This window comes from Macrobrachium rosenbergii, chromosome 20 (assembly GCF_040412425.1).
Source record: "Macrobrachium rosenbergii isolate ZJJX-2024 chromosome 20, ASM4041242v1, whole genome shotgun sequence".
Lineage (NCBI taxonomy): Eukaryota > Metazoa > Arthropoda > Malacostraca > Decapoda > Palaemonidae > Macrobrachium > Macrobrachium rosenbergii.
The window spans coordinates 34,857,501-34,875,000 of NC_089760.1; the positions used below are offsets into that span (position 1 = coordinate 34,857,501).

The 17,500-nt window shown below is 34.9% G+C and overlaps 2 protein-coding genes across 7 annotated transcripts in view; one reads left to right on the forward strand and one right to left on the reverse strand.

The window, feature by feature from the left end:
• The window catches only part of LOC136849248 (DNA oxidative demethylase ALKBH2-like), a 657,271-nt gene that overhangs the window by 354,951 nt on the left and 284,820 nt on the right, over nucleotides 1-17,500 (reverse strand). For 2 of the 3 annotated variants that reach the window (XM_067122515.1, XM_067122514.1), the window contains exon 4: nucleotides 7,743-7,791. The exons of the other annotated variant lie outside the window; for it this stretch is intronic. The gene's annotated coding sequence lies outside the window, so the exon portion shown is untranslated. The remainder of the gene's footprint in view (nucleotides 1-7,742; nucleotides 7,792-17,500) is intronic. 3 annotated transcript variants of the gene reach the window in all.
• Nucleotides 1-17,500, forward strand: part of LOC136849247 (prophage side tail fiber protein homolog StfR-like) — a 24,883-nt gene that overhangs the window by 4,783 nt on the left and 2,600 nt on the right. For 2 of the 4 annotated variants that reach the window (XM_067122510.1, XM_067122511.1), the window contains exons 2-6: nucleotides 7,338-7,416; nucleotides 9,720-9,920; nucleotides 10,532-10,657; nucleotides 13,106-13,282; nucleotides 14,407-14,631. In XM_067122510.1, the coding sequence (XP_066978611.1) occupies nucleotides 7,350-7,416; nucleotides 9,720-9,920; nucleotides 10,532-10,657; nucleotides 13,106-13,282; nucleotides 14,407-14,631 (796 nt within the window). In that variant the 5' untranslated portion in view covers nucleotides 7,338-7,349. Of the gene's footprint in view, nucleotides 1-7,337; nucleotides 7,417-9,719; nucleotides 9,921-10,531; nucleotides 10,658-13,105; nucleotides 13,283-14,406; nucleotides 14,632-17,432 lie in introns of all 4 variants that reach the window. The other 2 variants (XM_067122512.1, XM_067122513.1) reach the window with 2 other exon arrangements.

Consider the following 17,500-nt stretch of genomic DNA (forward strand, 5'->3'; position numbering starts at 1 on the left):
AGTACAAATTTTTTGGGAATTGACGACCCTGCGAGTTAATATACACAAATTACATTTAGAATGTAAGACTTTGCAAGTGAATAAATGTTGAATTTAAGGGTTACTGGTTGACTGAGGCTTTGTAGGTAAGTACATAAGTTCTGAAGAACTTGCTTGTGAGCGGAACAGGATTTGAGAATTTAAGCATCGTGAAAGAATCAAAATTTACTCCTCAGAATCGCTGCACTGGAAGCAAATTCCTGAGATGTGTGCTACTATTGTACCAGACCCGGTTTTTTGCCATGCCCCTAGGTTAGGTTAAGTTAGGTTAGATTACGTTAGGTTGGGTTAGGATTAGCACTGCAGGAATTTGGGTGTGGGAAACATAATGAGATTATTTTCAAGAAAATTCTATGGTTAATTTTTAAGATATGGCGTCCCGCTTTTTTCACGGAGAGGTCCCGGTACTCGGTTCCATCTCGGGGAAAATGCGTACGGGGAAATATTTTACTCAATAAGCTTCTTATTTATTATCTGACAGTTTAGGACTGGCTCTTGAAGGGTAAAAGTAAAAGCCTAAGTCAAGAAGGCTTTCACGGTTTCAAAAAGGAAATAAAAGCGAGTAACCGTTAAAACGATTTTTTTTCTTTTTTGCAACAGCGGTTCGGTTGGAACAAATGAACTTTCTATCACAATGACGAAAAAACGGCGAAGTGGTCTTTTTTCCGATATTCGCATGAAGAAGGAAAAAACACGCTATTCACTTTTCTCTTTTCTTCCGAATTTATCTGGCACTAATTTCCGTTCCACTTTCAACAGACTAAATAAACTGAAACCTTCATGCTGTACATACGAAAGCGTTTGTAGTCTCCACTACTCTAATATAAATGACCTAAAGAAATAAATTGCAATTCGTTTGAGCAATGAAGTAAAATAAACAAGAAAGAAGTCTCCAATTCTAAGATCGAACTTTGGTTTCAATTTAAACGCGAATTCTGAGATTCGAAATTCAATGAAAACGATGATTCTGAAACTTGCATTCTGTAAACGTGATTTTCCGTTTCAAGTTCAATGTAAACGAGGCTTTAGTATTTCACCATTTATAAAGACTTGCGGTTTAAACCTCCCGTAAAAAGAAGAAAGGAATCAAGATTGTATAAGACAACAAGAAAAGCATAATAGGATTTCGTATTTAGTTTCAATATAAGTCCTTATTTAATGATTTTTGATAGTAATGCTTGAACATGGGATTCAGAATTTCACACGTGCAAAGACTGCGTTGCCATGGAAACGAAGAGACGCTCGCTTACATACTAACCTTGGTTGGTATGCAAGCCTCATGTGGTCAATGAACTTTGGCTTACGAAGGTAACGCCCCCATCTAATAGATTCAAATTAAAATTTCAATGCTTATCAAATTCCGAAATAAAGAAAGAAAGACCATTCCCCGTAGGGAGGTTAGTGCCGTCAGTGCACCTCATGCGGTGCACTGTAGGCATTACTTAAGATTCTTTGCAGCGTGTCTTCGGCCCCTGGCTGCAACCTCTTTCGTTCCTTTTACTGTACCTCCTTTCATATTATCTTTCTTCCATCTTACTTTCCAGCTTTTCCTATCAACTGGTTCATAACCTTTTACTGTCAATTTCCGTTTCAGCGCTGAATGACCTCACAGGTCCCAGTGCCTGGCCTTTGACCTAAGTTCTATAAACAACTCTATTCAAGAAAGACCAATATGCTTAAAATTTGCAAATTCTATTCAAGCTGATGATACGGACATCAAAATGAACCCTGATACTGAATGCCATAATAATATCTCAAGATAAAATAAACATAGGTTAAGAATTCTCTTATCATGAATTAACTTCAAACATTCTAAATTCTCTTATCATGAATTAACTTCAAACATTCTAAATACTTCAGCAGCCTGTCTTGAATCCGTTGCGAAACTATTCTCGACTGATAGAGCAATTCTTCTTAACTTGAAACGCAAACAACAGTTTTCGCCGAATAACCAAATTTAAGTTTAACTTGGATGTACAGTAATTATGCTTTCCATAATAACAAGACATTAATGCTGCATAAATTCACAAACAATAATTCTAGCTTCAGACATAATCGCTTAAAATTGTTACGCACATACAAAATTGTTATTCATATACTCATGAAGACATCCAAATAACAAACAAAAATATAACATGTATATATGTATATATATATATATAATATATATATATATATATATATATATATATACACATACACATATATATATATATATATATATATATATATATATATATATATATATATATATATATATATAAATATGTTATATTTGTGTGTGTTATTTGGATGTCTTCATGTATATATATATATATATATATATATATATATATATATATATATATATATATATAAATATATATATATATATATATATATATATATATATAAATATATATATATATATATATATATATATATATATATATATGCATGTGTGTGTTTGTGATTGTGATTTCCTGTTGATAACCGGTGAAAAATAAAATCAATTATGAACACATTCATGCTCGAGAAAGCTGCACGTTTCCTTTTCAAATCCGGAAAACGGAAGGCAAGAAACACTGAACTTGAAGAAATCCTTTTAAAAACAGAGAGAGAGAGAGAGAGAGAGAGAGAGAGAGAGAGAGAGAGAGAGAGAGAGAGAGAGAGAGAGAGGCAGGTTTCAGGTTTACTAGCTTGACACCTATCTGTGTCGTCTGCTATAAGTTTAAACATAAAAGTAAATGAGAGTGAGAGAGAGGGAGGTAAAACTAAACCCGGACGAATCAGGATCTCCAACGGGTTGAACCAGTTTCACTTTCGTTCGAGACGAGTACAGAGTTGTGGGGCCAATCGGCCACCATAAGGAAAAAAATGGGTGCAAAAATGAGACTGAAAGGGAACTGAGGCAGGGGGTTGAATTTACCTCATAGTTTCTGCTAACCGGACACACCTCCTGCTACTCTCGATATGGAAGCGAAGGTGTGTAAAAGTTATACACACACACATAGAGAGCTCTCTCTCTCTCTCTCTCTCTCTCTCTCTCTCTCTCTCTCTCTCTCTCTCTCTCTCTCTCTCTATATATATATATATATATATATATATATATATATATATATATATATATATATATATATATATATATATATATATATATATATAATATAAATATATATATATATAATATATATATATATATATATATATATATATATATATATATATATATATATATATATATATATCTAGTTACTGAAATACGTAAGAACAAGACTACAGTTAATAATAATATATATAACAAAACTACAGTTAATAATAATATATATATATATATATATATATATATATATATATATATATATATATATATATATATATACATATATATATACAGAGCTTGTTAATAAGCAAGAGCTAATCACAACATACAGCAGGGAGCTATTAACACTGACCACCAAAAGCGCAAGTCAAGAGAGCAACCCACACAACAAATGCAAGACAAGTTGTCTGATCTCACTTTCAAATGGAGGCCCAAGGATTTAATCCTACGCATGCGTTATACAGCACGATTGCGTCACCGTCGAACAAGAGGGGCATAAATTCGCCCTTTCGTTCAAGAAAACTCATGAATGATTGCAAGCACGCAAGCACATAGGGCGTGTGAATTCTTAAAATAGTTTGAGAAAGATTGCGACCCCAAGCACGCAAGCAAGCAAAGGGCAGTTGAGAAAACTCATAAAATGAAGAAAACAAGGAGGACGAATTGCTGAATTCACTTGAGAAATATCATGAAATAAAGTCAGTCAGCACGCAAGCATGAATGCTTGAAAGCTTGAGATTGTTTGAGCAATAACAGGAAATGAGCAGAACATCTTAATAGAAACAAAACAAACAAAAAAGCGATGAGGTAAACGTTGGATCTTATCATGAGATCAGTCTAAAATCACTATCCAGCAAAAAAAAAAAAAAAAAAAACGGAAGCACAAATACTTATATAAGTATGATAAAGTGGGAACCATGATTATTAGAGAGTTTGTTGGAGAAAAATCTTAAGAAAGATCAAGCATTTGAAAGCAAATACGCAAGCGAGCAGATGACCCGAATATCACAGTTCGTTTGAGGAAGCTGGAAGCGTAATGCCCAATTAGTTAAGAAAGTCGTGGAATACATTGAACACATAAGGGCAGCAAGCCAACAAACGGGAAGCAAGCAAGCAGACAAGCAAGCACACTGTTAGCCATGATAAGTAAGTTTATCTTGAAAAGATAATGAAATGAGTGGGTTTACCGGGAGGACACAAACAGGGCATTCTGTAGTCACATGCCCATGACGTATGAGCTTCAGAACACTCCCGGTGGCCCTGGTGTATACTACAATCGCTTACGAAACCGTTACAGTGAAAGGTTCCAGACGGGCGCTGAAATCCGGCTGTATTTAGGCAATTTTACATCTGGGCGGGCAGCCCGTCACTCGGTCGAGTTCAGTGCCTCCAAAGCACATTTTTTATTCAAAAGGTACTCGTACATATTCGCACTTTCGACTCTGCCTGATTGCGGATGAATCTAACGCCTGGATTTTCTCATGACCTGCATTGGTAAAAGCTGTTTCAGCCAAATCAATTTCCTCGTTTGACGACAATTTTTTTTCTTTTCATGTTCAGCTTCATGTTAATCGAGACCATCACTCTTCAATCTTAACTTTTTAACTGATTATCCATGACCCCATTTATTCGTTTGCCCGTTTGCTTATCCTAATTAATTATTTTCACTTACCATTCAGCTAATTTTCCATTATTTTTATATCAACTTCCAACACGATCAATGAGCAATGTAATGGAAGCGATAATAATGCTTCCAAAACATAATACTATCCGGCAACATTTGCCTATTATAAGATCAACATTAGTGGGCATAACATCACGAGCGAACAATTACAGGCAAAATGTCGTGGCAAGACCCAGGTATTCTTTCGAAAGGAAAATAAGAAAATCCTTCTAAGAAAAGCGCTGGACAATAAACACTTATCAAGTAAGTCTCCTGCGACATCAAAAACCACACCTTACTTTCAAAATTTGTTGTGTACTTTTGCTGTAAAATTCGCGATCAAGTTCACGTTTAGAGCAAAAAAAAAAAAAAAAATTACCTCTTGATAAAGATAACCCGTATAACAGTTATTTTGTATCTAAGCGAACAAGCGCATGTATGAACACACAAAGTATATACATGCATATATCCACAAGGACATAAACTATATATATTTATATATATATATATATATATATATATATATATATATATATATATATATATATATATATATATATATATATATATATATTATATATATATATATATATATATATATATATATATATATATATATATATACATATACATATATATATATATATATATATATATATATATATATATATATATATATATATATATATATATATATAGAGAGAGAGAGAGAGAGAGAGAGAGAGAGAGAGAGAGAGAGAGAGAGAGAGAGAGAGAGAGAGTAATTTGAAGACAACCAGAACCGAATGGCGCAAGAGTGGAAAGGGTTAGAGTGACTTGAGGGTTGAAAGATGTTTGTGGAAGTGACTGTTGACTGTTAAGTAGGGCAATAAAAAAAGCTAAAGAATAGCAAAGCATCAGGAGAGAATGGGATTACAAGTTAAACAGTGAGTTATAGAGATGACAGTGTGGCCGAACAGCTAACCAGGATTAGCAAGGTACTGTATCTGTTTGCATGAAAAGTTTTAAAGAAATGGGTGAGAGTAATAACTGTAAAAAAGCAAAAAAGGACAGGTGATGAGAGGAACTAAAAGAACTGGAGTATGCCAGGAGAGGAGAATGGTAGGATTCTAACAGAAAGGAGGAAATGTAGTGTACATACTACCTAAGTGAGTAGTATGTATTATTACTATATGGCCTGTATACAGATGAAAAGAAACATCCAAAGGACGCGCACTTTCTCACAGAAGGTAGTTAAACCCATTCGAACGAACACCTTTAAACCTACTAATTACAGGAGAAAGGCGTTCTGATTCTTGATCTACAGTACTACAAAAGTTTCGTGGGAATCTAATTCTATGAACTTAATAACAAAATAATAACAACAAAAGGTCTATATTAACAGCAACAACAATAAGACCAGTGAAAGAAACCACAATTTTACAGGAAACCACTGAAATTAATAATAATTAGTATAATAAATTCAGACACTACTGTGACGAGAACACTAACACATGCAAAAAAAACAATCACCGAACCTGTTCAGAAATCTAACTGCAAATACACTGAAGGCATTACGCAACAAGCAACCGGCCAGAGCTCGCTCTTCTTACAAAAACTAATTAGACCACTTACTGTATATGACGTCAAGACAGACGCAGTAGGGTCAACTAAGAGAACTGACCCGATTCTAAGGGAAAGGGTGGTTAGTTTTTTTTTTTTTGTCCGATAGCCATTGTGATCTTAGATGCAGTTTTCCCTCCCTCTCTCTCCCCTTGTTCTTCTTCTTCTTCTTCTGCTTCTTTACATTTATGAACATGAGATACACACACTGATGCAAAGTTATATCTAATATTGCCCATTCGTGCATTTACAACAGAACGAAAAAGGCTAAAGAAATATTTCTTAGTTATTTTATTTTTTGCACTTGCGAACCTAGCCGCTTTCTGTATGAACCCATGCGTATCTGGAATGCAAAAAAAAAAAAAAAAAAAAACTTCCATCGAACCAAGTTCCCTCTCACTCTCGCTCTACGTGCAAACATTCAGACCTTCAGGGCATACAGACCTTGTCACTATACAGGCCTTGTCACTATATCCATTTTTCAATATCTGAGTTTGCTTATGAGATGGGCCATGTCACTCTTAAGAATAACTAAATATAGTGTTCAAAACTGACTATCTTACTATTCATTTTGCATTTTGACAGGGTGTTTACACACATACACACAGACACATATACATGCAAACATATATACATATATATATATAAATATATATATATATATATATATATATATACTATATATATATATAATATATATATATAGCCTAATATATATACATATGTATGTGTGTGTGCGTGTTTGTGTGCGCGCGTCCACCGGTCTGTGGGCGTGCATAGTACATCATTTTATACGTACAATCAGTGGAGATTGAGGCTAACAAGTGTATTTCCATTATATATATATATATATATATATATATATATATATATATATATATATATATATATATATATATATAGTGAAACTACATTCATGCTAAATACTAAATATCTTTTACTTATTTTCAGAGAGTGCCAAGCATGAAGGGGTTAATCATAGTATTCGCTGCCATTGTGGCGGTATCGCTCGGTGCACCTACCAACACATGTAAGTACTTCTTTCATTATATCAGGTTAAAGATAAAACCCAATGATTTCCGAATTTGTTAAGGTTCAAATGTTTACTAAGGATGTTGTGACAGTACAGAGAGAGAGAGAGAGAGAGAGAGAGAGAGAGAGAGAGAGAGAGAGAGAGAGAGAGAGAGAGATAAAAAATACTCTTTTATCATTATACATATTTCCGCATTTGTTAAGGTTCTTATGTTTACTAAGGATGTTGTAACAGTACAGAGAGAGAGAGAGAGAGAGAGAGAGAGAGAGAGAGAGAGAGAGAGAGAGAGAGAACTCTTTTATCACTGTACATATTTGACGTACCTTGTCCCTCTCACTCATTCGTTTTACTGCATGGATCTTTGACAAATTTCTGTAGAGAAAAGGAAATAGAATTAATTCGGTTTCAAAGTCACATAACTAGCATATAAATAAGCATGGTAACGCATAAATCTACATTTAATAAAATAACTTGAAACTGAAATATTATTAGGTGAAATAATACTTAGCACTGGTATTCTTAAGAAAAATCACGGCACCTGCACTAGGTTATTGAATTACTATTAATGACATTTACAAGAATTTTAACCGATTACTGACAAGATATACATGTGTGTGTATATATATATATATATATATATATATATATATATATATATATATATATATATATATATATATATATCTATATAAACACACACACACATATATATACATATATATAAGCACATGTGAGAGAGAGAGAGAGAGAGAGAGAGAGAGAGAGAGAGAGAGAGAGAGAGAGAGAGAGAGAGAGAGTTTCAAGCACTGTAAATAACTTTGACAGTTTAATTCACCCAATATTTCAAATCATATAATGTCGAGACTGGGATGACGATTCCATCAATAAAATCTTTTAAACGAGTGCTGTACCTCAGTGATAACACATTAGTTAAGTATACCTTAGTTTAACAAGACCACTGAGCTGATTAACAGCTCTCCTTGGGATGGCCCGAAGGATTGGATTAATTTTACGTGGCTAAGAACCAACTGGTTACCTAGCAACGGGACCTACAGCTTTTTGTGAAATCCGAACCCCATTATGACGAGAAATTAATTTCTATCACCAGAAATAAATTCCTCTAATTCTTCACTGGCCGGTCGGAGAGTCGAACGCTGGGCCAACAGAATGCTAGCCGAGAGCTCTACCCACACATTCATTAAGAAGAGCAGAAAATTTATTATTGAAATAAAAATATTAAAAGCTAAACTTTTTGGAATACTGAGTAATCTGTGCAGCTTATTTATAACATATACATACAAAATAGTTTTTCCTCCTAACTCAGTCAATTTCCACCCAAAACACACTTTAAGTAATATTAAGGTTATTCCTTTTTCGCAAGTAGGCTTACCGTGCTTAAAACCCTTGCGTAACAGTTATATACGAAATGAAAGTGTACCTAAATGAAGTCCACATTTCACCTTACAGTGGTCTGGTAAAACTAAGGTATACTTACTTTACCATGAATGAAGGTAAGGTGAAAAGTGACCTGTATTTTTTCATGTCATAAAAACAAACTGAATATTTACAGATATCAGTCCCGATAAACCCACGCTTGATTATCTGAAAAACTTAGAAATGTGTCTGAAATTAATTTTTTGCACAGTTATATACTGTGTAAAAATGTATTTACTACTTAAAACACCAAACAAGCATCGGCACACACGATGTGTTTTTGCTGACCTATTGTATATGTTTTTGTTTTGTATATAGGTGTGTGGGCGAATATAAACACTCAGATGATACGTATATATAGCCAGTTAAAACTGAACATACGCAGAAATAATTTTAAAATTGCCAGTACATTTCAAATTCTTTCATACTAGAGCTTTTCCCTACGTTATTATAATGATTTATTATGAATTCTTACGCAAATGTTATTCGTGACCAAAAATTTAGTATACAAAGTTTAAGAGTATACACAAATTATATATATATACGATATATATATAAAGTAATGTATATGTATTCATATATAAACATATATATATATATATATATATATATATATATATATATATATATATATATATATATATATATATATATATATATATATATATATGTCGATATGTCAATGATGCTATAATCATACCCATTTAAATACCAATATGTTATAGTTTATATTAAAAAACATAAGCTATACCGTACACTCACTAGCAAAGAAAAAGAGATGCATTACGTTTTGCACACTATTCACCCATCACCTTTACACTTTCAAATCATTCCTACTCATTCAAACCCTATTTCCACGCATCCAGTCACGGCCAGGGAATACGAAGCTCTCCAACAAGCTCTCGGTAACCGAATTCCCGTTGGCATCCAGAGCGCAATCAGAATCTTGGCAGCTGAGGAGACCAACCCTACCGATTTCGTCGTCCTCAACTTCGACGGACTAAGAGGAGGAGGACCCTCACTCAGGACATCTGCAGGAGTTGTAGACAGTGCACTCAGTGCTAGAAGTAAGTGGCCCTTGAAGTAGAATACTCAGTGCTAGAAGTAAGTGTCCTTTGAAGTAGAACACTCAGTGCTAGAAGTAAGTGGCCTTTGAAGTAGAATACTCAGTGCTAGAAGTAAGTGGCCTTTGAAGTAGAATACTCAATGCTAGAAGTAAGTGGCCCTTGAAGTAGAAACAAACTTAACATGGCATTTCTAATATTTTGGCAAAAGTATTTTCTTAATCATCAACGCTTAATCCACCAACAGGTTGGTTTCTGTAGTGTAGTTCTGGCGCAAAAGTATTCTGCAGTGCAATGCACTGTGTTTGAAACTTACATGTATCAGTCTGAGACACTTTCAAGTAGTTACATTGTTGCTGTTTTCAAGTAGTTAACGTGCCATTAACTTCAAGTAGTTAATTTGTCATTAACTTTAAGTAGTGTATTTGTTATTAACTCGACATTATGATAAATCTGTATTGTCCATTGTCAGTAGTTAGAAGTAGACTAAATATCGAAAAGTATTCATATTTCCCTGTGGAAGAATGAGCAGAAGCGCCTGGTCTCAAGTACACCTGGTGTGACACCTTTTCTCCTTTCTTTCCGCCTGCCCTCCTTTCTCTGCCAACCTCCAGCTGGTGCTGTAAGTGATGATGATGTAGCAGAAACCTTTAGCGAAGTGGCAGGGGATGCTGTTGACGATGTCAAGGATACAGCAGAAGAAGCGGCTCAAGAAGCTGAGGTTGAAGCTGTTAACAGGAGTAAGCTAACTAAATTTTCAAACTAGCTAGTTTCCTTTTCTTTCTCCTTCTGTCAACAACAATCCATCTTTAAATACATATAACACTTACATTTCACCTTTTAAGTGCATGTGATAAATTATACCAGCAAGAGCTGTTTCAGTTACAACAGGGTTTCTTGGGTCACTGACACCACATCGTACTAGATCTCACAAACATTGGACCAAAAGTACAAGCCCTTTCCCCAGAACTTCAAATAACTTAGCTCTATATAACACTTTTCTAATCGTGTCTTTATATCAATGAACTCAGTTTTGTTTTCAACTATTCTACTAAATCACACTACAATTAATCATACTTTTACAACACCACTTTCAAGAGAATTTCTATTCTCTAAACCCAACATACTGGATTTATCTGAAAAAATATTTTTATTGCAGAGCCCATCTTTAGCAAAGTTAGTATTTTTCCACAGTAATTTTATTTTTCAGAGTAATTGTTCTTTATGCAAATGTGACTAACATGTACAATGTTGTACTGTGTTTTAAGCCACTGTAGAGTTGAAGTAGTTTGTGATAAGTAGGCTTTGTCTAAAACAAGTCGAATGTAGTTTTGTTTTAACCCTTCCAAACTGGCAAGATAATTTTATATTAGCAAAATGAGGCCAGGGTAGCAAATTTACTAAGAATTAGACCAAATTACCTTCAACTTCCACACTTCCCTCGTAGTTCCAAATTCTGAACGTGTGACAAGTCAAATGACGAGTCCTATATCATCGAAAGCAAGTAAGTTTTAAGAACAAGGTGAACAGCAGTCTAAACATCATTTTCCATTTGACAAACGACAATTCACAATTCATAAAATGGATATGGAAACAAGCTGTACCTAGGGAGAGGCACGCTTAAGTAGCCTGGTGTGATTTACTCAAATCTTCAGTGCCATCATACTTCATCAGGCAAAGAAACCAAACATTTAATGCCCTATGTACTTCAGTTCTGAAAACAGATGACACTGTCGCAGAACCAGACGTCAATGAAGAAGCACCTGTGACTCCTGACGCAACAGGAGTCACGCAACAGGAGTGACTCGATCGGAATGTAAGCTCCAAGAGAGTACAAAATTTATCCATACACCAGAGAACAAGGCATATATATCACAACCACTTTAATCTCCAAACATAAACAATAAACATTAAGTGGACATTTACAATGATAGCGTTTGTGGTGATGCATGTGTTTCATTTAAAAATTACAATTCTTCCACATCTTAGAAATATGGTCATACATGGTGAAAGTACCATCATCCACAGTATACGCAAAGATCTGAACAGTGAAATCACATAAAATTACACCACGACATCTTAAAATGTTAAAATAAATTAGAAAAATTACGGTCATCAGTTAAAAACTTTGTCATTTACTTCAGAGTAATTAACAAAATCAGTGTTCCTTAAATTTATAGTATGTATCCTTTGGCACACTGAATGTCACATGTGACTCTAAGAACAGAATTCTACACTGTTCAGAATTTCATCGAACATGTCACCATTTGGAAAATAATGTTTCGTACTTACAGTACGGGGCAAAATTTAGAGGCAGTGACTGATGCAGGGCAGGAGTGAAACTAATTCTACACTAAATGGTAAATGTACACTATACTTCAAGATTCACAAGCCGCTACAAAATCCAAAATTTTTCTTTTTTCACAAATTCACTTCACTTCGCATTAAATACTGGTGTGTATTCTACCATGTTAACAAAAAATGTGACAGCTCTGTGCTATACATGAAAATAGATCCACCTCCACACAGCTACCATGTGTCCCACAGCAATTTCCATTCCTTTTGTTAAGACCTAAAATTTGGTCTTAAATACAATAATAATGGAAAATTTATTCTACATGTAACTCGAAATTCTTCTAATATCAATTAGTAAGCCATTCTTTATGCAGCAGAACAGTAATAAATTGTTAGCTATTGCCTCTGTAGGAACAATTTAAAAGACTCAATAGCAATGATTTTTCTATGTAAGAAAAAGTAAATTTCCTGTGAACATAACAATTAGATCTCCAAGCATTACATATTCATCTCTGTGTAATTAATATTTTGCTAGGGCCAAAGTCTTTAGAAGTATGAGTCATTTCTAGTACAAGTGAAACCATTTTCTGCAGTAAATATATAAACTACCTCAACATAAATAATACCACTAACTAATTAAGATAAACAACGAGATATGGATAGGTGTTCTATAATCACAATGAATGAACTGCCTAATTTTTCATAGTTATTTGACCTCTACAGATATTTCTAGATGACACAACAAAAATGATAGACTTCAAAATTTCCAGTTTAATCACCCCTACGTTTGATTACACGAGTAGAGCAAAACTAGGATAGAATAAGACAAAGGGAACATCAAGGTGTTCTGCCCAATAAGTGGACAAATCACCATTTTACACTATCCACCACAGCTGCTGTTACTGAAGACAATACCAACACTGTGACTGACAATGCAGCTACAAGGACTACTGCAGAGGACATTCAAGAAACTGCAGAAAACACTCCAGAAGCTGCATCACCTGGAACAGAGGCAGCAGTTCCAACAGCAACAACTGCAGTGGCAACTGAAGCATCAGCTGTGAGCCGCAGTAAGACTCGAAAATTATGGAATGCATAATGATCTGCAAAATAGCAACAAATTAGCAAAGCACTGTATAAGCTTAAAGAGTCAGTGTGCACGATATATTCTCTGTATATTGGGTGACTTAAAAGCTACATACTGTAAAATAAAAAATCGGATATGGTTTGCTTACGTATACTGACGCTGCAATTAAACAATAAAACGCCCGAGCATTACAAACGAGACTTCTGTGAGATATGAAGGCCAAAGGGTCTTAGGAATCCTTGCACTAATTATTTGCCGTTCATGGTTTTGGACCTGCATTTTTGCATCAAAATGGTGAGTTCTGAGAATACAGCAGCATTCCAGAATATTGCCATAATATGCTGGAATTGAAAAGGGGCATTCTAGGATTGCAACAATGCATTTTAGGGTTACGGCTTAGCATTTTGGGCTAACGATCAACTATTCAGAGACTGCAATGGAACATTAAGCAAGGTGGCTATTGCATGAAAGGCAATGGTTCTGTGAATATTCGGTAACAGTTCATGACTGTTGCTCACCTGAAGGTCAGGTGGCCTACTAAGGGAACAGGACAATGTTAAAAGGTCTGGAGACAGACAATAGATTAGGTATGTTTGGGACTGATGCAAAAAGTCCTCCATAAAACATGCATGACTTGCTTTGGTTACCTTGACAGTAATACTACTAAAGAAGACAACACAATGAATGCTGGAATTATAAAAATGCTTTCTCTACTCCCAGAACTAAAGGACGTAAATAAAATGTGATATCATTTTGATAAACGTAATGCCACTATGTCAATTTCAACTGCATGACTAAAAAAAATGCTTAGAGCTGGTTAACATTCAATAGGGAAAAATGCATGATCAATGTAAAGTCTACTGTAATATATCTAAAATGCATGTAAAGCGATAACAGACCTAACTCAAGTGTAATTTTGAATCGTGTTGTAACTTCAAGAAACCTACTGTATATGTATTAACTGATCCTTTTCTAATTTCAAGCAGCAGGACCTGAGTAAGTAAGTATAGTTGAATACTTGGACTGATATATTTGATATTCCTGAGAGAACGTGAGAGAGAAAGCGGTGGAGACCCTAACAGCGCCAACTTCTCCTTCTCTGAAAAGGTGGTCTAGCTGCTGACGCCGGGGAGGCAGCGGCTCCTGCCGCAGCAGCTGCAGCAGTAGCGGCAGCTGCAGCAGCGGAACAGGCGGCGAGCCAAGTCTCTCCTTCGCTGATAGCTGCGCAACTCCAATCAGCGAGAAGGAAGCGACAAAACGACCAGAACGACGTCAACAATGAGTACGCCACGACGCTGTCCTTCGCACTCCAGTTTCTGGGGTTAGAACTAGGTGAGTATAGCAGATTGTCGCTCGGACGCACACGCACGCGCACACAATCGCCCGTGTGGTTGGTGGACTCATTCGGAGCTCAAAGTCGTTGATCTGAAGCAGATGACCACCATGTTTTTTTCATATATCTCAATCATAGCTCGAAATCGTGACTCGGAATAGCGAACCAGGTATTTGAATTACCTATGTAATCCAGTAAACAGATAAACGGCTGACTAGGCCGCAACCGAAATGCTCGCTTCATTAATATCAACAATTGTCAGTTAAAGGATGAGCTGTCTACTGCTTCAGTTCGCGAGTCTAACTTTGAATCAGTTCATAAATTACAGGCAACAGTGTCACCAAGTGTGCGCACATATACATGTATATGTGTTTTACACATCGTAAGTCCATATACATATAAATGTGTGTTGAGTGCAGTCCATTGTATGTATGTATATCTATATATATATAATGTATATATATATCCATTATATATATACATATATATGATATATATTATATATATATATATATGCAAAAGAAAAGTCGAATGTGTCTGGGGTCATATTTACCGAACCTAACTCAAAATGTGGAAGCAATTAGCTTCGTTGGAAGCATTAGAACAGGTTTATTGCCATCAAGGAATAACAGTTAAATGACAAATGAAAATAATTTTTGATAAAATATGGCGTTTATTACGCCTAATGAAAGTAATTTTTAATAAAACAAAATGTTCATTACAACTGATGAAAAATGTTTTTAATAAAATATAATGTTCATTACGTCTACACCATTTCTTGTAATTCAATGAAGGTTAAAAAAACCAAGTATTATCCATCAAAAGGTAACTAAAAACTGGTTTAATCACACGCGAAAATTTGTCATCGTGAATAAAGAAATAAAGTAGATTATTTTACCTCACAGAAAATGCATTAATCTTACTAAAATTCGATGATTTCGTAAATATACAAAAAAAAGGTAAAATATGGCTGGAAAACCAGACAGCATAACCGTTTTCCCTATAGTTTAGCATGCTCCCTAATTTATAACTATGAACTTGAAATAACTGAAAATGAGATATGCTTCAAAAACTTGCAATTAATAAATACAATGTTAATATTAAACTTGCAATACAGATATCTAGTTTAAACAGGCCAGCCAGCATTTTCATATGCCCTGCTTTCCTATCTAGTAGTACGCTTGTAAGAATGCCTTCCTACTCCTTCAAGCATGCACACTAGTTTATACAATACACTTCACACTGCCACTAATTCATGCAGCTCTGCCACCTTACATGCATAATTATTCTTGCAAATATTTCGACTTCAGTTAGGTATTATTTACACAATCTATACGATGCTGAGTTTATCAATGACTTATAACAAATGATAGAACAAAAGGTAATAACTGTTCTGAGGATTACAATAAAAGATGAAGCTAAAGGTAGCAACTATTTTGAAGGCGTTTCAGTTAAAAAAAAAATACAACAAGCACTACAGTTTCACACTGGTTATATTACGCCTAACAACGTGGCGTTATGGGTAGAATGTTGACATAAAATCAATCTAAATTCTATCATAAAGTCCATATTATTCTATAATTTCTCATTCTCTCAAGAACGTATACACATCTTTCACGAGATCTGAGTGACTCAAATGCTACAGAATTCGAAAAGCTAATTTTATTTTACTGCTATCAATTTTAAACAGTTGCCCCACACAGTGCTGTCTCCATTAAGATGAAATCTGTATTGAAAGGAACTGCGCTGGGTTGATATCTGCTATCCTTTTCATGATTGGTAGCACACATGATTTGAGAAACAAAACTTATTCACTTATTCACTGAAAAAGTGGGAAGGGTTCAATTTATTGTGTAATAATTCTCAAAAACACTGTAGGTTGATGTATGGGCATTCAACGCCCCTCCTGGAAAGAGTTGATCATTTTCGAGCCTGTTTGAGGACACGCCAAACATACCATTAAAAAAATGTTCAAGATGAAGGTCTTGAGGGCCCTGTGTGAGGTAAATTCAAGAGGTTCTTAGTCTTTATGGTAACAAAGACCTGGAAACAACTTTTCCAAGGCTTACTGACCTAAGCAGCGAAAGCTAACGTAATTGAAAGTCTTCTTTGACCTATGGTACATCATTTTCAGCACTGACACTTCCAATTTTTGGTATTAAATACTATCCAACTGTAAAAATATAATATTTAACCACACTTACTTAACAGTTTCATTTTTTGTATGTACATACAGAAGAATAACAAAATTAAGACTTACGAAAAAGAGACATAACACTCCTACAACGAACAACATCTCTGAACAAATCAACTACACAGATACTAACTCTCTTATTAACCTTTCACTGGAAAAGAAAAGATGTCATTGGGAAGTTATGCAGCTTTCAATAAGATAAATGGGATCATATTAGTAGAAAAATTTGGCGATATAAAAGACCCTTTAAGATTCTTACTCACAGTTACAACAAACACCCATCCTTACTATCCATACCGAGCTACACAGAACCATATCTACAAACGAAACCTTTTCAGTAGGAGTTCCCCAACATCTCCATTACTCTTGAATGAATGAAAATGCTTCCTTTGTAGACTATGCAGTAGAATCTCTCCTGCCAGACAGTTCTTCATTCCTTTACTTATCTGTTGAAATCATGTCATGCTTTGTATGTGGTCTGTCTGTCTCTATGCCCTTTATGCCATCTTTCACTTTTCCTTTAGTCTCAAGTTTTAAATAAAAAAAAAATCAAACTTTCACTCATTTCTAAAATAACAAATGCTAACTAAGAGTAATTTGGACCAGTCCCCGTGAACGAGAACTAAGTCAGCGGGGACTCAGGTCAAACCTTCCGTCAGCCAACGCATGACCCA